Source organism: Orcinus orca, chromosome 6 (genome assembly GCF_937001465.1).
Source record: "Orcinus orca chromosome 6, mOrcOrc1.1, whole genome shotgun sequence".
In the NCBI taxonomy this organism is placed as follows: domain Eukaryota; kingdom Metazoa; phylum Chordata; class Mammalia; order Artiodactyla; family Delphinidae; genus Orcinus; species Orcinus orca.
In genome coordinates this window covers 10,743,216-10,766,439 of record NC_064564.1, presented here as the reverse complement: position 1 = coordinate 10,766,439, position 23,224 = coordinate 10,743,216, and the positions used below count along the sequence as shown (strand labels likewise).

The following is a 23,224-nucleotide window of genomic DNA, read 5'->3' as shown; positions in this document are numbered from 1 at the left end:
GCACAGGACAGTCCGCCTGACAGAGACCATCAGTAGTGCCGAGACGGAGAAAACCCGGCTTAGAAGCAGGAAAGGATCCTGCAGTAATGACATATAAGGCCTCTGCCTTTTACCTTTTTCTAACTTTCTGTTCTCCTCTTTCAAACAGTTAATGTGATGTATATACTGTAATATCCACCTCCACCCCCGACCCTGCTGCCCCGGGCCACTGGTTTAGCGTCACTAACAAGGCAAAGCGGTGTGGAAGCCCGAACTGGGATCCCGCCACCCCAATCTTCTAGTTAATGTGACCTTCAAGTTATCTGCTTCTGAGACTCAGTTCCATCCTCTACAAATACAGAGAAAAAATAATAATAATAACGCTGTTTCCGCACAGTTATGAGGATGGGAGACAGCGTGTCAGAGAACGGAGCTCACTGCCAGACATACAGCAGGCGCTCCACAAGTGGACAAGGGTACTGTTGACCCCCACGGGCACTAACTGAGCACCCCTTTCTCCACCAGCCGCTGCAACGGAGAAGTACGGAACGAAGAAGCGGCATCGCGGCGACAGCTCCTCATCTGGGAGTAAAAGACAGGCTTGGACCTCAGGTAAGGCGACCGAGAAACATCCCCACCGCTTGAACAAGTGTAAATGAGCGCCCTGGGGCTGGAGCTTGGAGTCCTGCGGTCACGGCACCGTCCCAGCCCGCGCTCGGCCCCAGCCGAGGCTGCGCCACGGTGCCACAGGCAGCCAGACCCCAACCGAGGTGGCTTCAGCCTCTGCTCAGGACAGACCCTTCGCGGTGTGCCTTGAATAAGAGCACCCGATGCTACTTCCCCACTCAGCCGGCGTTCACACGGCCCGGAGGGACAGCCGTCAGGAAGGAGTTCGCGGGCTTCCCGGAGCCCCGTCCTGCTGCTTGCTCCCCGCTCTCCCAGGAGAAGCCCCAGCAGGCCTGCAGCGAGCGCGTCCGCCGCTGGGGGGAGCGCCTGCCTCGCGAGACACGACGCAAGCGCGGGGCGGTCCCGTCTTTCGCGGGAGACCCCCCCCACCCCCAACCTCCTGCGTCTACGGGGACCGTGGCGTATCCCCAGGGTCTTAGGAACCTGGAGCTCAGGCGCTCAGATCTGTCTCCGGAGCCCTTTTTCCCGGCTCTGGTTTGCTCGCTGGGACTTGCCTTTCTGCAGTACGTGCGGGTGTTTTGCTTCTGATTGAAACGGCAGTGCTCATTCTACAGCGAATTACTGGGTTATTAAAAAATGAGTCTCCTCCACATTGGCTACGTTTGGGACAGTGGACGCTCCCCTGGGATTCCATGAAGAGGAACGCAAAACCGTGGCCATTTCCCAGTGATGAACTAAAGATATTACTGAATGTGAACTGTGTTTTTATATCATTTTAACTCATGTAATAACTTGTTCCTCTTGTATGTTGCAAGGATGACAAAAGAGCAATTCTATTTGTGATACTAAGTGCATTTTTAACATATTTGGCTTCAAGTGAGCAAAGGTGATGGACTTACTGACAAGTGTACCCAGGGAGTCATACAAGTTATTCCTGTTGCTCCTCCCCCAGGCCCTGCTTGAGAGGAAACAGTGCTGCTGACCCACCTCACAGCTCTCCCCAGGGACCTTCCCCGCCCGGAGGGGGAGCTGTCAGAACTGCCCCCCTGCACGGCAGGCCCCCACGACAGCTGTTCTCTTGCTCTCTGGACAGCCCCTGCCTGACTGGTCCCACCTCACCTACACCCACTCGCATGGCTGGCCTTCTCTCCTGGAGCCTGATCAGTAAAAATGCCTACGTACTCGCCCCGGGCCCAGCTGGTGGTTGCTGGTACTGTGCTTCCAGAACAAACGGTTGGTTTATGCGTGGCCTAAAAATAGCCAGCTTCAGGTAGATGATGCCTCTTAAGTGTGGGCAGCACCTCGCTGGGTGTTTGGCTTTGACTCACTGCAACAGGGGCACTTCTGCTCCAATGCCATACACATTTTTTCCCCTGGAAGGCCTTCTGTTTTGTAAAATCATGCAGAAAGAAAGAGAAAGAAAAAAGAAGAAAACAAAGGAAGGAAGGAAGGAAGGAAGGGAGGAAGGAATGGAGGAAGGAAGGAAGAAAGAGGACTTAAAGGAACAACAGGGCTAGGACCAGACCACTGGAAACCCAGGGCGCATGGGGACCAGGGCCCTAAAGAAACCAAAGTCAATCAGTTAAAATCGCTACCAACGTGCAGTTTCATCACAGCTCATCCCTTGCATCCGCGCAGCCTTGAAGCCCGGGGGCTCATCTTCTCCTTGTGCAGGTCCTGGGAGATACTATCTTCTAGCGCAGGGCAGTGATACCAGAACTAAAAGGTGGTCCAGGGCAGCCTTTCTCCTCCATCATGTTCTGCTTGGCTTCTCGGGGACCCCTAGGGTCCACGCCGCCCAGCACAGTGCAGCGCCGGTGTCCTGAGGACCTCACCCCGTTCCTGGCGCTAGAGAGAAAGACTTTCTTCTCCGGATCTTCATAAATACACTGTCCTGGCGGTCACTTTAACTGTGGGACACCCTGCCGGCCCACCTCCAAACATCACCACGCAGGAGGAAATGGAGGACCCCCAGGACCACTTCCCTGTTTACCAAACACCCGAGGGCCCTACGCACAGGGGACACAGTGAGGGACCAGGCTGAATCTGACGGTCTGGTGGCCGAAGCACCAGGGGTCGTGCCAGCCTCCGGGTGGAAGGGCCCATGCCTGACGTCCACCGGGCACTGTGGCAGTTCAGACGCTCCCTGCTGAGCGACTGATGACTTTTTAGCAGAGGATAATGACCAAACACTCTGAAATGACCGTCAGCTCCAAATCTCAGATGCTCTAGTAGGAAAGGGTACCAAACCCCTCCCCCCCTTCATCTCCATGTCAGAGCTCTGGATGGGTGGGAAACTCACCCTGGAGAGAAAGAAAGAGTCAAGGTCTCCCTGACTCTGTCACTGGGGTGGGATGTAGCCAGGTACCTCGCAGTGCCTCCATGCACACAGCTAGCCTCCAGGGACTTACTGTAAACTCCCGGTTGGGGGTGGAGAGCTGTGCGAAAACAAGTCAAGCACCCGGGGTTACACTTTTACCAGGCAAACCCTGTCCTTTTGTAACGTGGTGGGTGGGGTGTGTGGGGAGATGAAGCTATGTTCATGGGAGAGACCTCAGTGATCACATGGGGTCTCGGCAGTACAGAAACGTCCCCCCTGGGGACGGGAGCCACCCCTGCAGGCTGCTGAGGAGGGGGGTTCGAGGCTGCTGGTACCCTGCTAACGGTGGCCTGGAGCAGCAGATGACCTCCATGTCCAGTTTCTGGAGGCAACCCTCTAAACTGCTGTGTGAACTGGGGGTGACCTAAGTCACCCCAATAGCTCCGGTAACTCCCATTTGGCTAAATACAGCTCCTGTGGTCAGCCAGGACCTGGAACAAAAATCGGCTGTGCCCCCATCATTGAGAAAATCCCAAAGTGCAGAGTGTGTGTGTGTCTGTGTGTGTCTGTGTGTGTCTGTGTGTGTGTGTGTGGTGTGTGTGTGGTGTGTGTGTGTGGTGTGTGTGTGTGTGTGTGTGTGGTGTGTGTGGTGTGTGTGTGGGGTGTGTGTGTGTGGTGTGTGTGTGTGGTGTGTGTGGTGTGTGTGTGGTGTGTGTGTGTGGTTGTGTGTGTGTGGTGTGTGTGTGGTGTGTGTGTGGTGTGTGTGTGTGTTGTGTGTATGTGGTGTGTATGTGGTGTGTGTGGTGTGTGTGTGTGTGGTGTGTGTGTGTGGCGTGTGTGTGTGGTGTGTGTGTGTGGTGTGTGTGGTGTGTGTGTGGTGTGTGTGTGTGGTTGTGTGTGTGGGGTGTGTGTGTGTGTGTGTTGTGTGTGTGTGTGTGTGGTTTCAGACGTGTATGTTTAGAAGAGAAAGAAGAAAAGAAACTAAGTATCAGAACACAATTTATGCTTAAAGTTCATGTGGAAAACCTCTGAACTCACAAAAAAGTGGCTCCCAAGAGTAAAAACTTTCAGGCCAGTTAGAAAGCAACACTTTTTGGATGTAAAAGCAGCATGTCCACTGCAGGTCACCTGAAACCAATGTCAAATGTGCTTCCTGCAGATTAGCTCTACTGCTGCCAAACTGCAGTCTGGAAAATGAGACGTGCTTTGGGTAAAATCCGAGAGAGGGAAGGGGTGCACGCCAACGGTCGCGACCCGTGCCGTTTGCATGGCGTCGTACAGAACCAGCGCTCACTGTGCTAACAGAAACTAGGACGCAGCACTGAAGTGCATGTGCACATACGTGATCCACATACACATGTGTGTCCATGATGCACAGACAATTCTAATAATTTGTTTTAACCTCTTACGAGCGGCTCCTTACATTTAGTCAGTGTTAATGGAAACCCATGGGTCACAATGTATAGGAACTGAAATTAGAAAAGAACCCTATAGCCTATTTTGAAAATACCAACTATTTGATAAATTATATTACTATATTCTACACAAAGGTATCAAAGAAAGCCCTTAACACGGAGAATGAAAAAAGCTCACGACCATAACTACCTTAAATAAAATTAAATACCAGTATTCTGGTATCAGGTAAGAAGAGAATTACCTAGTGTATAAGGCAGGAATGTCAGTGTATAGTATCTTTAAAAAACCACCTCAGTTTCTCACAGACAAGCTTAACAAAGTTATTAACAATCATATTAACATTTGCATGGCTCTTAGAGTTTTTGAAGCACTTTAACATCTATTATTTCGCTCTGTCAATGCAACTGAGATAGCTTTCTACAAAATAGAAATGCAACAGGAGTGCAGGCAGGAGGAAAGGTTAAACAGTAGAAGCAGATGAATTTGTTCAACAAGTCAAGATACTTATTAATTCATTTGTTTGAAACAAAATAGCTTGGATTAGATACCCCTGCTTGTCTGCCTTCTTGGGCAGAGAAAGGGCAAGAATAATTTCCACATATTTGCATCCGCCGTTAGTTCACAGTAAAGGAAATAAAATCCTACGCTTTATTAGAAGAAAACCTAACGTAACCGCAAACAGCACTTCCCACAAGTGGGCTCGGCCCCCTGCGGGGCTCAGCACGGGGGAGGGGCACTCGCCCGAGGCCCAGGTCTGGGGCACAGGTGCTCTGGACAGAGCAGCTTGTTCTGATCCTGCCCCCTCCTTGGTCAGTGGTGGCCTTCTCCCTGTTTCTGAGCTTCAAAGCCTTGTACCGATGTCTGATCCCTCCTTCCCCTCCGTCAGCTGCCGGCACCTCCTGTTCTAACTCTTGTTCTCCCCCTGAGTCTCCTTAGTCTGGTTCTGGGGCCTTCACTCAGGTTCCTACTGTGATACTACGGACCATCTACCAGGTCAGGCCCCCACCCGCTCCGGACACCCCAGCAGCCTGACACTCCTCAAGTTCTCTCGGTACCCCTTCAGTGGGTCTTCCCTGCACCGCATTCAGTGCAGACTGTGAAGAGCGGCACTGGGGGCCTGCAAACGCCACCCTCTCTGTCCTACCAGCTGTGTCTCTATGTCTCTGCACTCACTGCCCCATCCACGTAAGCCACGGCACCGGACTTCCTCCCGGTCCACGCCTACCGTCCTGCCCTCTACACCTGTAACCTCCTCCTGGGAAACCTCCTCATCGACGGGCCCGTCCCTGGTGCTCACCCCGTAAATCCTTTCCTGACTTCCCTGTAACTCAGCGCGGCCCCCCTCTCCTTCCCTCAGGCTCTTTACGTCGCGGTAACCTTTCCCTTCTCCCCAGGGATAGATGGCGAGCCCCTTGAAGGCAGGGACTGTACTTTCTTATTGCTGCATCCCTGACGGGCTAGCACAGTGCCTCGTTTATTGGAGAGACTCCATCTCCGCTGAGCTGTGCAGAAAATCATGTATGTTTTTTTATAGAACACAAGCGTGAAGGCAGGTGAGGTCATTCTTGGCTCAAGCCTTTAGAAAAGAAGGAGGCCTCCGTTCCCTCCAAACACTGTTACTCACCCTCCTAATGAGCGATCAACAGCCAGTAAGTGACTCAGCCCGGGGATGTGATTCAAAGCTGCAACAGACGTGAGCCTGAGTCACACTGGCAGCTGGGCAGTTCTGTCCTGCTTTTCATCCGAAAAGCCGGAGGGAACGGCCACAAGAACGAGCGAGTGAACCAGGGGCAGATGTTGTAACTGGACGAACAGCTCGAAGCTGGGTTTCCAAGCGTGGCAGGTGGCTCATTATGCGTGACAGAGGCAAGAGAGCAGGCTAATCAGGCCTAGATCCCACAGCTGCGGAGATTCAAGCCCTGTGCAGTATGCGCTCCGGGGGGACCGAGTGTGAGGGAGGGCGTGTGTGTGAGGTGGGCCCGTGGGATGCTTTCAAGTTGCCGGTAGAGCAGAAAAGTGCTAATATGCACATCAGATACTACGTGAAAATTAGCAGTGCTGTATTTGCTGTTGACCTTTCTATTTTGGCGAAAACTCTTAAGATTGACCATGTCCTAAATTATGAATAACTCAACTTAGAAATTATTTACGAGTCTACACTGAATTTTACAGTGTTCAAACAGGAAAGAAGCCTATCCCATTTTTTTAAAAAGGGTGAGGAAGAATCAAATTTAAAAAATAATCTGGATCGAGTTAAAAAATCTTCTGGGAGTATGTTTGCACATTTTGAGTATAAACAAAAGTTTTCTCACTAACACAGAATTTTAGAAAGGGTAAAGTTTAGGATCATTTGCTAAGATAGCCTCGGTCCTTTTATCTGACTGGGGACACGATCCTTGCAGGAACATGCAATAATCTTATTTCTAAGTGCTGCTCCAGTTATGCCAGAGAAAAGAACAAAGAAATGGTCAGCCTATGGAAAGGCATGGCAGGAGGAAGGAAGGAACATTAGAGGAAAGAAGAAAAGAAGGAAGGTGACGGGTTGGGGGGCAATGCAGTTAGGAAAGACAGCGAAAGGCAGGAAGAAAGACGACTGTAGGAGAGCAAGACCCAGAGAGATGGGAGCTTCAGAGGCGCCTGGCGTGTCTGAAATCATCAAAGGGGACGAAGGCTTTGCCATCAAGGGAGGTGCGAGGAGATGCAAGATGATGCAGACACGGCGGTGTGGGGGGAATCCACATTTTCCAAAAAGCAACAGAGGACCTCAAAGCTGCATAGTTACAGAAACATTCAAGGGTAGACAAACTGTGACCTGAAGAAAGTGCCACAGCAATTAAGAAAGAAACAGCCACTAATACTTAAGTTTCTAACCCCCAGGCGTGTGGTACGACTTTTAGTCTATTATGTCCTTTAATCCCAATGCCAATCCAGGGGGTAGGCATGGGTAGACCCACGTGATGGATCAGGTAACTGATAGGGAGGGTAAGGAGCTGGTCTGAGATCTCGCGTCTGGTAATGGAGCCAAGGTCTGATCCCAGCGGACTCCTTCATTCACTCCTTCATTCATTCACTCATTCATTCACTCTCTCAACAGATGTTCACCACTGGACACGGCCAAGCTCCCGGGTGTCACTTACTGGAAGTAGCTAGTGAAGAAAACAGACAAATTCCTTGCTCTCGGGACCTTATCATCTAGTAAGAAAGACAGTCAGTAGCTAAATTAACCAATGTCTAATTATAAAATTTGAGAGATACTAGGAATGAAAACGGCCAGAGAGGAGTAATGGAAAATAAAGCAGGCCAGAGAGTCTGACGGACCCTGAGGGTTGGGAAGGGGCCACAGAGGAAGGAAAAAGCCCACAGAGGTGAGGGAACTGGGGGGGGGGGGACATGCAAACGCCCCCCCGCGGGAGAAGATGCACGGCCACAGCGAGGTGGGCAGGCCCGGAACGTTTTATTCTAGGTGCTCTGGGAAGGCAAAGAATGATGTTACCCGGGCTAGGTGTGAACAGGCAGGAGGCGCTGGCGGGGTTCTAGGAGAGATGACAGTGGCGTGGCCGTGGCTGGTGACAGGGGAGGTGGAAGGGTAGAGTGGAGACGGAGCGTGGTGGCAGGAAGAAGAGGCCTGGGGGACAGAAGGGATGTGAGGGGCGCAGGAGGGGGAGCCACCGAGAACCACGCTAGTCCTGGGTGCCGCCCTGCCGTGTATGCATGTATGCCTTTGATCTTCTTGGCATGTTTCTTTCTTCCTTTTTTAAAATTATAGTTGATTTACAATGTTTCAGGTGTACAGCAAAGTGATTCACTCACATATGTACATATATATATACATATGAATATATCTATTCTTTTTCAGATTCTCTTCCATTATAGGTTATTTCAAGATACTGAGTATAGTTCCCTGTGCTATACAGTAGGTCCCTGTTGGTTTTCTATTGATATTCTACATCTTAGCACATTTCTTATACCGAAGAGTGAGCTAGATTTTAAACTGATTTTCAAACTGGTGTTTTACATGTGTATCTTTTCTAAGTAATTCATGTGCTAAAATCTCCGTTTCCACACTGAGCTCACCCTGGGATGGCCACCCTGCCCTGGTCCACACTGTCCAGGAAGGGATGGGGCAGAGCAGGGAGAAGGCCTTTCTAACCGGGCCACCTGGGGTAGGACCACAGCTCTGCCATTTCGCTGGGCAGATACAGAGAAGTCACAGCGCTAAGCCTCAGACTTCACATTCACACGTGGCAACTCTCTCACAGTTTGCTTGTGAGAATCAAATAAGATCACTTGCAGGAAGTCCTGGCCTGTAGCAGGAAGTCAGTGTTAGACTCTCCCCTTCCTTTCCTTCCCCATCATGGTGAGGAGAAGGCCATCGAGAGGTCCTCCGAGAACCCCCCCCCCCCGTGACAGACGCACGGTCTGAGACTGTCTCGGGTAACTGGGATGCACTCCAGGGAGGACCGCAGATCCCGTTTGGGGTCCTGAAGTGTCCATGCACGGCAATTCTCGCTCTATAACAACGACCTCAGCCCCTGCCTAGGGGGGCTGCCAGATAAAATACAGGATGCACAGTTAAATTTGGATTTCAGATAAACCACAAGTATTTTTAATGTATAAGTATGTTCCAAACGCTATTTGGGACATACTTATACTAAACATTTTCCATTGTTTAACTGAAAGTAAATTTGACTGAGCATCTGCTATTTTTTTTTCTTCCTAAATATGGCAAATCTGCGACCAGGCAAATCTCTGCATTGATCAAGAATAACTGCTCCCACACTCTCCCTTCACAGTCCCCCGAGATGCTCCAATTCTTCTCTGTACTAGAGGTTATGTCCCTCACCACCCTGGTTCTCTACTGCTTCTCTTTCTTTCTTCTCCGCATATTTCATGCACCCCCCTCTCACTCCTATCATATCAATATAGGAAGGTCCAAAGTCTCTGGAGTAGCCCTCTGGTAGGTCCGGAATTTGACTGCAGGGTCATAAAGGATGCTGCTGTGGGGACCGTGTGTGTGTGCGTGCGCCTGCTGTGTCCACTTCTTAAAACGAGGACTGTGTTAACCACGCATCACAGGGAATACATCTGGAAAGTTTTGTAGTAGCAGTGAATTAAACTTGCATCCACACCATGGAAGCTAATGGAAGCTGCTTAGACCCCTCTGAGTAGAATCAGTTAGTGAATAAACTGAAGGAGAAAAAGCTTTGAGTTCATTCAATAATCACCATTATCAAAAGTCAAGAGCTGGAAACCCTTTGTTTTAAATCACACTACATGAAAAGCACTTGAACGTGAGGGCTACGGTTTCATCTGTCTGAAGGCGCCTTTTATACGGTACATACTCGGGAGCTTCCGTTCCCAGTTTCAGTGCTGAGGGTAAGAACGGAAGAGGGCAAACAACCGGTTAGTTCCAGAGGCATCCCGAGCAGCATTCCTGTTTACCGTCCCACAGCAAGACAAGGAGCTTTGTCCAGAAGGAGAAACAACGCACCGAGAGAGACAGCTCTGTTATTCACACATTGTCAGGTGAACTTAAAGCACCTCCTATCAAGAGTTACTTCACAGCCTGGTACAAGCTCGTTTTCTCTCTGTGGACTGGGAACAGAAAGTTCAGACCGGTGCCCATCCAGGGACAACACTTTGAGCAGCAGTGGTAGAGGAGACCCCAGAATTTTATACGCCACACCCTCAGTAAAACAACACAAATGGGGAGATCTCCCCCTTCTGGCCACTTCGTGGACCAAAGACCCTCTTATTCCCTTTCAGTGAAGGCACAAAATATGTTTTGCACTCTAACCATCTAAGTAAGTCTAGGTATCTATGGAAACGCGCGCCCAGGTCAGAAAGGGGAGGGGTTGTGCTTACTCTTCTTGTCGTAAGTCACTGACGCTGCGGTCCAGGGAGATCATGTCACTCGCCACCATGTTAAATCCAAACTCTTTAATGCTGGCTTGAACTGCATGTTTGAATTCTGGTCCCAAAACCAACGGCTTGGCTTTCTCTCCAGGGCCACCAACCACTCCGTGAGGCTCGGGCTCTTTGGGTTCAAAGTTACCGAGGACCCCTGGGCGGAGCACAGGATCACGGTACGTGAAAGTCTGAGGCTTAAATGTGAGATACTGCCTCTGCATTATGTCTTTCTGGTTATCTCCTCCAGCATGGCGCTCTTGTTCATGTTTGGCCTTGTTTTTTCTTCTAATAGACTCTAAGTCCACTTCTACTCCTTCAACATGAGGCCAGGGCACCACGGGTTTGAATCTGTCATCCCCAGGAGCTAGTCCATTGCCCCCTCGGTCAGGCATGGGGTTATTAACAGCTCTGTCTTCCTACACAAAAGGGAGGGGGATATACAGTGAGTACATGAAGGCAACCACAACAGAGTTTATGACACCAATTTTCATGTTTTCAAAATAGCTGAGGCAACAATCAAATGGTCTGAAATATGAAACAGAAGCAGGCCATGAATCAGGGCCCCCATTAGAAGGTACCTTTCCCAGGGGGAACCAAGAAGGGACTATTTCCTTGCCTAACTGTTCCAAAACAAAGGGGTGGATGCATTTTTTTACTTCTCCCCTTATAAACACGACTCTATCAAAGACCCCTTAATAAAGCATATTGCTGTTTTCTTTCTTTTTCCCTATTTTTTTTGGCTGCGCTGTGCAGCATGTTGGATCTTAGTTCCCCCACCAGGGATCGAACCCATGGCCCTTGCAGTTGGAACCACGGAGTCTTAACCACTGGACCGCCAGGGAAGTCCCAAAGCACACTGTCACAGGTCAGAGCAATGAGGTTCTAGGACCTGTGACTAAAGGAGGCACTTAACAGGTCCTGTTGTACAGGGTGGTTTTCCCAGTTATCTGGTGTACGAGGAATATGATGTTTTGTCGGTCACACAGCCACATGGAGGCAGTGCTGTTAGGCATCGCCCACCCTGAGGCTGGCTTCGTGCTCCAAATGCCAGAGGAACAGGGCTGGGATTTGCACAAAAAAAAGCCCTAGTGACTGTAACCGAGTCAGCTGGGGCTTTTAAACCACACCCAGTACCTAAGTTGGCCACATTCCAGAAGCGTCCCAAGGAAACACAGATGCTGTGTGTACAGGTATTCTGGGAGGGGTGTCTCCCTTTCCTCACCCCCTGCACATATCTTCCCATCAGAAGTCCTGAGTGCACGGTGTCCCTGGTGGCGCAGTGGTTGAGAGTCCGCCTGCCAATGCAGGGAACACGGGTTCGAGCCCTGGCCCGGGAAGATCCCACATGCCGGGGAGCAATGAAGCCTGTGCGCCACAACTACTGAGCCCACATGCCATGACTACTGAGCCTGCGCTCCAGAGCCTGTGAGCCACAACTACTGAAGCCCGTGTGCCGCAACTACTGAGCCCACGGGCCACAACTACTGACCTGCACTCCAGAGCCTGCAAGCCACAACTACTGACGTCCGCGCACCTAGAGCCCGTGCTCCGCAACAACAGAAGCCACTGCAATGAGAAGCCTGCGCATGGCAACAAAGAGCACCCCCCCCTGCTCGCTGAAAACTAGAGAAAGCCCACGCACAGCAACAAAGACCCAATGCAGCCAAAAATAAATACATAAATAAACAAACATTAAAAAAAAAAAAGAAATCCTGAGTGCTTTTGCTTCTGGGGTGTCACATGTGAAGTTTTTCCTGAATCCATGCACAGAGCCTTGTTTCTCAACGTCAGCATCACCTCCGTGGCTTTAAGTATACTGATGTCTGCGTCCCACCCCTCAGACACTGTGATTTAATTGGTTGGGGCATCAGAACTTTAAAAGCTCCCCAGGTGATTTCAATATGCATCAGGCTTGCGCTCCTCTGGCTTAAAGGGAGCACCTCCAGCTATAACCAGCAGAGGTCGATAGAGAATGTGTGCAGCTGGGCTGGAGCGAGGTGAAGAGGTCAGAACCAGAACCGCAGACGGCCGGCTGGTCTGCCACCCCCCTCACGCCAAGATCCCCTGGTTCCTTAAGAGATTCATGAAAGAATTAGTACCCCCCTCCCACTGACATGTTTCTACAGTGTTAGAGCTGTCTTGAAAAATGAAGTTAAAAACTTTAAAGAGTACAGAAGTAAGGCTCCAGGTGTGATGCTGATATGCAGGTTGCCGTCTACCAGGAGTTCATCTAGAGACAAAGGTCTCTTTGGAAAGTCAGCTAATTCAAATGTGAATTTAGTCGATGATGAAGTTTTGGTAACGCCTAGCTAAGGATTGACTTGAGAGAGTTCAAAAAGGAATTTAACAAGTTTATCTCTTTGTTTAGGTAACACTATAAGCATGTGATACAAAATTCAAAGGATCGCAAAGGGCATACAGTGAAAGGCAAGTTTTCCTACCTTCCCTTCCGCAGAGGTGCTCACAGCCAGCACTTCCTTGTGAATCTTCCTAGAGATATTACATGCAGATATGAACACACATGTGTATGTATGACAAGAATTTTTTTCTGAACGTGGGACACAGATTTTAATTGACCGATTAATTTTAAAAGGAACTGTAAGACATTACAACCAGTTCAAAGGTGAATCCAAAGAACAGACAAATACATAAATATCAAGAATACTGCAAAGAATTTACAAATAGAGGCAAAACTGGTAAAACTGGTCAATATCCAGAGAGCAGTAACCGACTGCATTCCACAGTACATGACTGCCATTTCAATGGACAAGACGTCTGTGCATTACTAGCAGTTTTCTATCATTTACAGGACGGTAAAACAGCTCACAGATAATGAAAGGGTGAGATAACATAGAAAGCCGAGTTAGATAATGCACCCCATAATCTTTCTGGTCCATTTCAAAGTTTCTCCACAATTTTCCTCCTGTAGCACAAAACAACATAAGATGCAGCACTTCGCCTAACCATCTAATGTGATGCCTATCCAGGTACAGGTGGATAAGCCTTCTGGATCAGGTTTCTGACCACCGCACACCTGAGTCGAGTAGTAGGGACGTAGCTGAAGCCTAACCTGTGAGCTCTAAGGGTCAGAGTAGGGCTAGACTGGAGGCAGGAAGCAGCCTTGCCCGAGATCCGTGTCCCGAAGCACTGAGGGCTCTGGTGGGAATTAACCCATCCTGAGGAGAGGAAGCCAAGCACGCCTCTGTCACAAAGAGGCAGGCGCGGAAGCTGGGGGTGATTCCGGTGATGGGAAAGTGTCCTTTTCTCCACTTATCTCCTGGCTCTTTCCAAAATTATACTATACAACCACAGTGTTGTAATAAATTAAAATAGAGAGGTCATTATAAAACTCTCAGATACTGGACTCAAGTCGTTGATGTTGAACCAAGTACCCCACAAAAAAGGAGGAAGACATGGTCCCCCCACTTCAACTTTCCACATCAAGGCTCCAGTGAACCAGTAACGGGGTAGGTAAAGAATGAGGGGAGGGGAAAAGGGACAGAAAAGTACACTGAACAGGTCACTGAAGGTCAACAGAGCATCCTCTGTAGTGCCTAATATTCCACTGGGGGAAAACGGCTTACTGGAAGAATGTGCAACGTGAGAGCACGTGAAATCAGGTACCCGAATTGTGAGAGACGTGCTGTGGTTTAGGTGCGTGGGGTCTGATGCGAGACTCGCCAACTTAAACGTTTCTCAGACTCCCCCACCTCAACAAGAGAACGTTTAATGGATTCGAACTTCGTGCTCATCTTCCTCCAAAAATTGTTTCGATCTTCCCTTTGTCTAACCTTTGACTCTTTTTGGCCGCCAGGCTCGTGCGATCTTGTTTCCGGACCAGGGACCGAACCCAGGCCCTCGGCAGTGAGAGCTCAGAGACCTAACCACTGGACCACCCAGGAGTCCCCTAACCTTTGCTTCTTGGTGTTCTCTGTAGATCTGTTAGGGCCCTGCCTGTCACTCCTACTCACTCTGGCGTCTCCTCTCCCGAGCGAGGTGCAGGTTCATTTGATCTTTCCTACCCCCGTTTCCTCAGCCCACATCTCGCTTCTCATCTCCGGGCCCACAGTCAACTGCTTCCTCAACATGTCTGCTTGAATCAAACTGGCACCTAAACTGAAAAGACCCCAGAATGAACTTCCCATTCACCCCACGTCACACACCCGTTTCCATTACTGTCCTCCCCACCTCGGGGACGGGAGCCACTGCCCACTTGACCGATCAAACACCAGTCCTACGTTGCATCCCCAGCCGCTTGTTCTGACAGCCTACCCATCCCTGACTCCTGTCAACCCTACTGCCTTGTGTAGCTCCTGAGCCCGGTCACTTTCTCCATACCCTCACTGCCGTGAAGTAAGATTCGTATTCTACGGCAAGACAAGAAAAATTTCAACACAGAAGTTCTTCTCTGCCCCTTGGCCTCCTCTCTCCCCCACTGTGCACTGTGTGTCTGCATTATACATCAACCCAACCCCCCATCGGCAGAAACACCTGCTCGGCCATCGAGAGCGACTTTCTCCCAGCATCAACAAGACACCTGCTTAAAAGACGACATTCCGTCTTGAGCTTGTAAGGGCTCACGTGACCCACCACGATGCCACTTAGATCTGGATCATGTAAACTGTCAATGATACGGCATTGGACGTAGCGCCCTCTGTCTCAAAAAACTTATATACCTGTGCCCGGACTCCTAACAGGCAGAACAGTTCTCAGAGCTTTCTGAGATGCTCTTCCTGGGTTATAACCCTCAAATTTGGCTCAAAAAATTTTTTCCATTTCTTTCGTAGATTGATTAATTTTTCTGCCAACACTGCCAAGGCCACTCTGCCCTCTTAACAGGATGACTAGAACAGGAAGAACAGTGACGACTGCAAACACTGTGTTCTAAGTGCTTCACGCATATTAACCTATTCAACGCCAAGAGTTAGGTTCTGTGATTACCACCCCCATTGCACAGACAGAAGAGCCAAAAGAGAAGTGACCTAATGTCGGGATCAGTACAAGGCAAGGCTGGAACGTGCATCCGGGCAGAGCCCGTGCGCCTGAACCCCGGGCATTAGTGCTTCTCCCTCCAACGCGTGCACTCGCTGTCTCTCGTCATTACTGTTCTGCACAGCAGCCGGTGTGACTTCCCTGAAATTCAAGTATGAACACGTCCCTTCCCCTGCTTCCAGGCTCCACGCCGGCCCCCTTCCCTCAGGAGAGCAGACACTCTTCCCAGAGCTTTTCCGGCTCCAGCCTGCACTCATCTCTCCACCTCACCCCCTGGGGCAGGAGCAGGAAACACTCCAGGCTTTTTAGACCTCAGGGTCTCTGCCGCAGTTACTCAAGATGCCATTATAGTGCCCAGAGCAGCCAGACAGTACGTAACCGAATGGGTACAGCTGTGTTCCCACAAAACCTTGTTTACAAAGACAGGCTAATGGGGATGGATTTGCCCCCAATCCCTGCACTAGACTGGAAGTTCCGTGGAAGGGGAGGGACCACGTCCATGGGATGCACCACTGCACCCCAATGCACGCAATCCTAAGTATTTACTGAATAAATGCATGAATCCTACAATATCTGCCTGACTTATGAGAGAGAGTCTGAGAGGGAAAGGGAGAACACGGACAGGGAAAGAGGGGCTTGATCAGACAGAAGCTTCCTAGCGATACTTTATATTCTCTGAAGAGAGGAGGACCTAACTTTATATTCTGTGCACAGTGCTGTATTCTTAATAACGCTGTATAACAGACACCAGAAAAATTGAATTTGCTCACTTCTCAAAGCCTCCATGTCATTAAATCTGAAGGCAAAACCAAATACGAGAATTGTCTGCCTAACCCCAAGTCAATTAAGAATAATCACGTCAAATCGTCATGTTACATGATTCAAAGGATGACTGTAAAGTAGTACAACACTCAACTCCCCGGAGAGGGAGAACTACAGGCTCCTTCTGCCTGGGAGGGAATGAGAGTCAGCAGTTGCCTTTGTGATTTGCTGGTGTTCAGATACCTTCATAAGCACCAGCTGATTTCCTTAACAGTCAAAATCAATGGATCACTATTGATGATTGGAAATGGAAAACAGAATCGGGAGATAATCTTCTAAGATCAGTACGTTTGTAAAGGTGGAAATGTACTGAAAAACAGAATCACGAATCACCAGATGGAAACACGGGGTTAACAGGAATCAGGTCAGACTACTCACTTTCCATCTTACAATTCACCAAGCTCCCCCTTGACCCCAAATCACCTTAGGCACGGTATCTTTCCAGGATGGTCATGCCTCGGTAGAAATGATATGAATACAAAGGAATTTAGAGCAAAGGAAAGTAACACAGGCTTGGATCTGAAATTCGAGGTGAGCCTAGAAAGCTAAGCTCATAATGAGGAGCTTCTGCAGCCACCAGATCTCTTGAGAAATCAGCTCTGCTTGGGGACGTGGCCGCCACTAACAACTGCTCGCGATTTGGCTGTCATTCTGCCTGAGCCACAGAGTTTACAACATAACAGGTCAAATTGAATTCTACAGTTTAAAGACCCTCTTGATAAATTAGAAAAATCCGAGCTGCATCCCTTGTCCAGCTGCACTCAATCACTCACTCACCTAGGAGGAGCAGAAGACAGCAGGGAGGGAGGGATGAGAAGAGTCAACGAAGTTCAGAAGAAACGGGGTGAGCCTGTGGGCGGGGTGTCCCCAGGCTCTCCCCAGCGTGCGGCAGGATGTAGGCATGGGTGGGGTGCTCCAGCCTCAGCACCCGGTTTCTCTCTGGTTACTACAGCTGGATTCTGAGCTGGCCCAGCCCCTGCTGACATCCTGTGCTCAGGAAGACCACCCACTCTGGCTCCTTTCAGAGGCCTGAGAGTTGACCGCACTGCCCTGGGCGTCGGTGGCCCTTCTGGGGCATGGTGGGTGGGGGGAGGGGAGTGTCAAGTAATCTGTCTGCTTCATCAGGGCTTGAAATGGATACACTCAAGATGAAACAGAGGACTCACCAATCCTTGAATACGTAGGATGTCCTCCCTTATGGAAAAGGACCCTATTCAAGTACATTTGAAGACCAATGGCAATGTCTCTGTTAGCAGTTACGGCAGAGCTGGAACTGGAGGAGGGTCTGGCTTATCAGTGAGAAAAAGCATTACATTCCGACAGAATGACTATCTGCCCTAAGAAACGGACTGACTCAGTAGGGATGCCAAGCACCAGGCCAGGATATAAACCAAAAGGGAACAGCACGGAGGAGGCAGCACAGCTGACATCACAGTAACTGCTCCACCAAGAGGAACTCAGGTCAGCAGCCCTAACACCACAGGCTAGACCTGGGCAAGTAACCACCAGTCACAGGCCACTACACGGTAAGCCAGGGGGACCGAGACTTACTCTAGGGACAGTGCATCCCTGGACCGTCTGGAGCTCCTGTTACATCGGAGCTGCTGACATTGGCAGCCAGTCACCAATGGGAAAGGCAGCGCTGCACTTTAACCACCTACCAGGTTCAGAGTCAATTAAATGCCACTCCTCCTTAGTCAAATGAGCAGTATATGATATGCAGTATATAATACAGATCTGTCCTGTAGTTTGTAAGTTAATAGGTGTCCTCTGGACTTCCTGGTGGTCCAGTGGTGAAGAATCCACCTTCCAATGCAGGGGGACGTGGGTTGGATCCCTGGTCGGGGAACTAAGATCCCACATGCCACAGGGCAACTAAGCCCGCGCACCACAAATACCGAGCCTGCGCACCAAAACTAGAGAGCCCGCGTGGTGCCGCAACGAAGAGCTCACGTGCCCTGGAGCCCGCGTGACACAACTACAGAGAGAGAACCCGCAGGCCACAACTGGAGAGAAGCCCACGCACCTCAATGAAGAACCCGCGCGCTGCAATTAAAGATCCTGCATGCTGCAACGAAGACCCCCCCCCCCCGCCCGCCTGTCATAATTAAGACCCCATGCAGCCAAAAAAATAAATAAATGAAAAAAAATATTTAAAAATATAGGTGTCCTCCTAAAAAGGGGCTATATGACATTTTTGAACATTTACTCATGTTAATAAAGGGAGATTTCCGTTGTAAAAGTGCCTCCTGATAAATCTCATGGTTGTGCGGCTAGTCGAGATCTGTAGATTTGTATTTTTGTGTATATCACATGGTATTCTTAAAAGAAGTGTCCATCTGCACTGGCACAATGATTTTCTGAAGACAAATTTGCGATCTGCCTGACTTGTATAATGAGAAACTTTCAGTTTGTATGTAAAATACTACATAGTCAGTAGAAAAGTATCAACTATTTTGGGGCAACCAACTATGTGAGCTATTGAAGACAGCCCCGTGAAGGTTATCTAAAATTAGCTACATTTTCTGATGCCTGGAGCCGGCTCTCAGTTGATGCTGTCTAGCATCCTTTAGTCCACTCCCTCTGGAGGCTGCAGGTTCCCTTTTTAAGCAGAAGGCAAAGGCAGGCACTTCATCCCAGTTGTTTCTAATCCACTCAAGGCTTTTCCTCCAGGTCAATGATGAAATCTGGACGCTGAGAGTGGGAAACACTGACCCCTTCCAGCCTTTAACATTATCCAAGAAACAAAACAAGAGTTAAGTAGCTTTCTCCCCACCACTATGTATAAAAACATTGCCACGTCAGTTTCATTATGTTCCACCTTTGGATAATAATTATGCACTGACAGTATCCCAAGTTATAAATTAGCCGGTGTCCAATTTCCATCGTTTTCTCTGGTTCAAGTAAATACTTCAGTACGTTTCTAATATTTAACATCACTCATACCATTGGACACTGTATGTGGGTACACTTTTCTTCTTGTGTTTGTGGGTGCACCTCTTCATTCAGGGTTTAGGAACATCACTCTTTAACTAGAAATATTACCTTTATCTCACCAGAACCCAAACTTAATGGACAAGTAAGAATTTCATTATAGGACATACATTTATTTAAACTGTTTCACAGATGAGAGGCAATACTAAAAAGAAAGACTTTTGAAATATTAAAAAAATTCTAATTTTTAAGTTTGATCTCTTTCAACTCTAGATTACTCCAGTGATTAGGTATAGTTTAAAAGCGGTTGACAGTGATATTAGTAAGCGTGGGTAACAAAATCCATCACGTTTCCTCAGAAGCATATGGTACACTTTAAAACAAAACTTAGTTTAACAAAACTAAAATAAGTGATCAAATTGGTTAAAATTATGATAAAATTTACTTTTTAATAACCATGTCAATGCACTGCATTTTTTAAAAGGTATCAGGGTAAACTGCAAATTCCTTAGTAATAAAAACTTTCCATTTTCAACATATAAATTCAAATTACAACTGGAAAAAGGGAGATTTCACACAAGATCCTTCTCTGCATTAACACTATAATCTCTAATGTTCTATTTTGTAAATGTGAAATTATCATTAAGCACCAGCTGTTCAAGCCAGCAGGTCTGAACGCCCCCCGGGCCCCCATTCTCCCAGGTCCCGAATATTTCTAACACTGTTCTTCCCAAATTGCCTTAGGATCTGTTCACATGTTTCTCCCCAGTCAGACGAGGGCTCTCGGAGGACGGTTATCTGTGTGTAGACAGTAGGTACTCAATGCGTGCTTCTTCATGGACTGAGCAAATGGGGAACATCTAGCTGGGGGGGGGTCACATCACCTGTTTATCTGCTGGAATATAAACTGGCTTTGAATCCACTGTCTTATGCCACTGCTGGACTTGGTTTAAGTTAGCATTTTGAGAATCCAAATGAGATAACTGAAAACATTACTTTCCCTACAAATCTAAAATTTGAATAATCCTTTTTTTAGTTTCTCTTCTTCAGATCTGAATAAATCATGTCTGCAAGTGAAATTTGTTATTTCATGGAAAATGAGTACTTCATTTAAACACAACAAAGTAAACCTGCTGGTGTTAGTCTGAGCCTCTAGTCCAATTTATCTTGCCAATGGTCTCCTGCTAAATTTGGTCCTTGTTTTTAAAACAGAAATAAGCTAGAGATTCTAAATCAGGTCAGAAAACGACCAGATAGTACTCAAGAGGGAATACATTAAAAGAAGAAATGGGCAGATAAAGGACCAAAATATAGGTTAATGTCTACAAATAGGAAAATAACAAACTGGTTATCCTTTTACAAAAAACTTTTATTTCGGGCTTCCCTGGTGGCGCAGCGGTTGAGAGTCCGCCTGCCGATGCAGGGGACACGGGTTCGTGCCCCGGTCCGGGAGGGTCCCACATGCCGCGGAGCCGCTGGGCCCGTGAGCCATGGCCGCTGAGCCTGCGCGTCTGGAGCCTGTGCTCCGCAGCGGGAGAGGCCACAGCAGTGAGAGGTCCGCGTACCGAAAAAAAAAAAAACAAAAGACTTTTATTTCTGAGACTGTTTAATGGCCCAGATCAAAGTTATTATCATAGACAACTAACCAAGAGGTCTATGAAACATGCAATGTGAACACCTTGACGAAATCCAAATAACTTTTATTTTTCATGCCTTAGCTCATTAACGGAGTCATATACCTACTTTACAGGTTTAAAACAATATTTATTATTGTGAATATTTAGTATTAAATCTCTAGCTGATTCGAACTGAATTTTAAGAATCAAACATAGGTACTAAACAATTGATCAATAAATCGGGACTTCCTACGTAGTCCAGTGTTTAAGACTCTGTGCTCCCAATGCAGGGGGCATGGGTTTGATCCCTGGTTGGGGAACTAAGATCCCGCACGGCGCGGCCAAAACAAACAAAAAACCAAAATCAATAAATCATTTTGTAGTAGATTTCAAAAGGTGACGAAGCTATATTTGCCAAAGTTTATGCCATCATTTCAGTGGTAACAGCACAGATGTCGAGACAGGGCTGTAAGAACGAGGCACATCAATGTCACTTAAAAGCCCCATCTCCCACAGGTAATGAAAGGTGGATTATAATACCTCTTAGAAATCATAAAAGGATATAGTGGGTAACTCTGTGTTTGGGAGCTAAGCAATTACTGAACTTTAAAAAGAAAGTTCCTAAGTGGTATTTTCATTCTAAAATTTCTTTTTAAATTGTCAACATTTCATAATAAATATCCTACCACATTATTCCTACAAAATGACCTGTCTAAAAATAAGAAAAGTATTGGGGAAAGAGTGAGGAGAAAAAGATGAAAGCAAAGCAAAGAGAGAAAGAAAGATGGTAAATTAAAATCTGTGAAGATTTTTAAACACATGAATAATTTATGTATGCATATATATTATGTATGTGATGATGGAGAGTGGTAACACACATTTAAAAGCCGAACAGCTTAGTAGGATAAGATGCGAGAAATTAACCCTGCTGAACAGACCCTTTGAAGGAACCATCGCAGCATTCTGTCAGGTGGAGACCGGAGGACCCACTGAGAGCTGAACTGGCAGAAGATGAGGCCCCGCCTGGCCCTCCTCTGCCCACCTGCCCACCCACATACTTTGGGACCTTCTCTCAGCCTGGGCCAATCAACTCCACTTTCTTACCTAGAAGAGCTGACACGTGCTCCACTCTCTTTTCCAGATCACCTTTAAAATATTTTAAAAGAGCGAGCGCTACATCCGTCCCTGGGGACCATGCTGTTAAAACTTCTTTTTTCTTTTTTAAATCCAGGCACATGCTTATTTAATCCTATCCTTTGATTCTTGTTTCCAATATAACAATACACTTCATAATCTAATACCAGTCAACACCAAACAGTTTAACTCTTAATTCTCCTTCACATCTGGTGATCCCAGTGAAAGCACTAATGATTTCCAAATCTTCCTGAAAACTTTCTTGGAAATTATGTCACCAAGAGGATCATCAATAATTCTTAGGATGTTAAGGAAAACATTTTACTAGGGGAGAGCAGAACGAGGTCAAACGTGGTATCTGTGTCAAGAGAGAACTACTGTAATACCCTTTTGAAAGCTGAGAAAGCAATGTTCTATTACCTCTCCAGGGGAGAAGTTCTAGAATGAACACAGCACTCCCACGTGAAGTGCTGCTACTTTGCAGAGGGAAATGCATCAAACAGCCTTTCCTCCAGGGCTTCCTTGCTTTGCCCCGAACACAAAAACAGCATAAAAGCATATAAAACAGCTCATAAAACAGCACGGCAATGTGGGGCTTTACCACACATGCACTGTGATTGGTATAAAATAATCTTCTCTTGCAAATCTGAAAATAAAATCACCTCAGGAAAGAAAATACCTCAAGATTTTCAGGGCAGATGTATCATTTTAAAGCGTGGAGTAACATTTACTACATGTACTACCACGTAACATTTACTACCCTGTGGACAAGAAATCCATTTTGGGAGGGGTGACAAGGAATTGTAACTATGTGAGAAAGAAAAATACCCTCAGAGTAGATCAGGGTTATTCATGTAATAAACTTTCTGACCTTTTACCTTTCATCTACAACAGGCCTGCTCTCAAGAGGGAATGCTTATCCAGGGATCCTCTAGTTTATCATGAGCGGTATTTGGCATTCAGGTTAATATTTATATGTGTCATTAAAGGTAAAAGAACTAAAAAAAAAAAAAAAAAAAAAAAGAAAGGTAAAAGAACTGTCCTTCTAGTTATCCAAGTATTTATTATAGGTCTGCTACCCACCAGGCGCTCTCTGACGTGTTAGAAGGCGGCCCAGGCTTCTTCGCAGGGGAAGGGAAGCCGGAAGCAGCATGACCTGGGTTTGCAAAAACTCCCCATCCCTAGAAGCGGTGGGAAGGATTGCGAGATGGGAGGAAGAGTGGGGCCTGGCAGCCTTTCTAGACCGAGGCAAAGGCACCAAAGCATAAAAAACACAGGGACTCTTCAGTGAATGCAAATGGCCTGGTGTAAGGAGTGGAGAGGACCAGTGGGGAGGTGGCAGGAGAGATGCTGGCGGTGCCTCTTAAAGGCCAAGAGGTTCTGACAGCATCCTGTGGAGCGCGGGCGCCTTGCGGGGAGCAGGCCGGCGCAGAGCTGAAATCTGGAGCGAGGACTCTGATGGAGCAGATGAATG

At 47.9% G+C, this 23,224-nt stretch overlaps 1 protein-coding gene across 6 annotated transcripts in view; it reads right to left on the bottom strand.

Moving 5' to 3' along the window:
* The window catches only part of GALNT7 (polypeptide N-acetylgalactosaminyltransferase 7), a 116,385-nt gene that overhangs the window by 49,701 nt on the left and 43,460 nt on the right, over positions 1-23,224 (bottom strand). For all 6 annotated transcript variants that reach the window (XR_004476234.2, XM_033403592.2, XM_049711357.1 and 3 more), the window contains one exon: positions 10,208-10,668. Coding sequence is in view for 5 of the 6 variants with exons in the window: in XM_033403592.2 (XP_033259483.1) it covers positions 10,208-10,668 (461 nt within the window). In the remaining variant the exon portion in view is untranslated. The remainder of the gene's footprint in view (positions 1-10,207; positions 10,669-23,224) is intronic.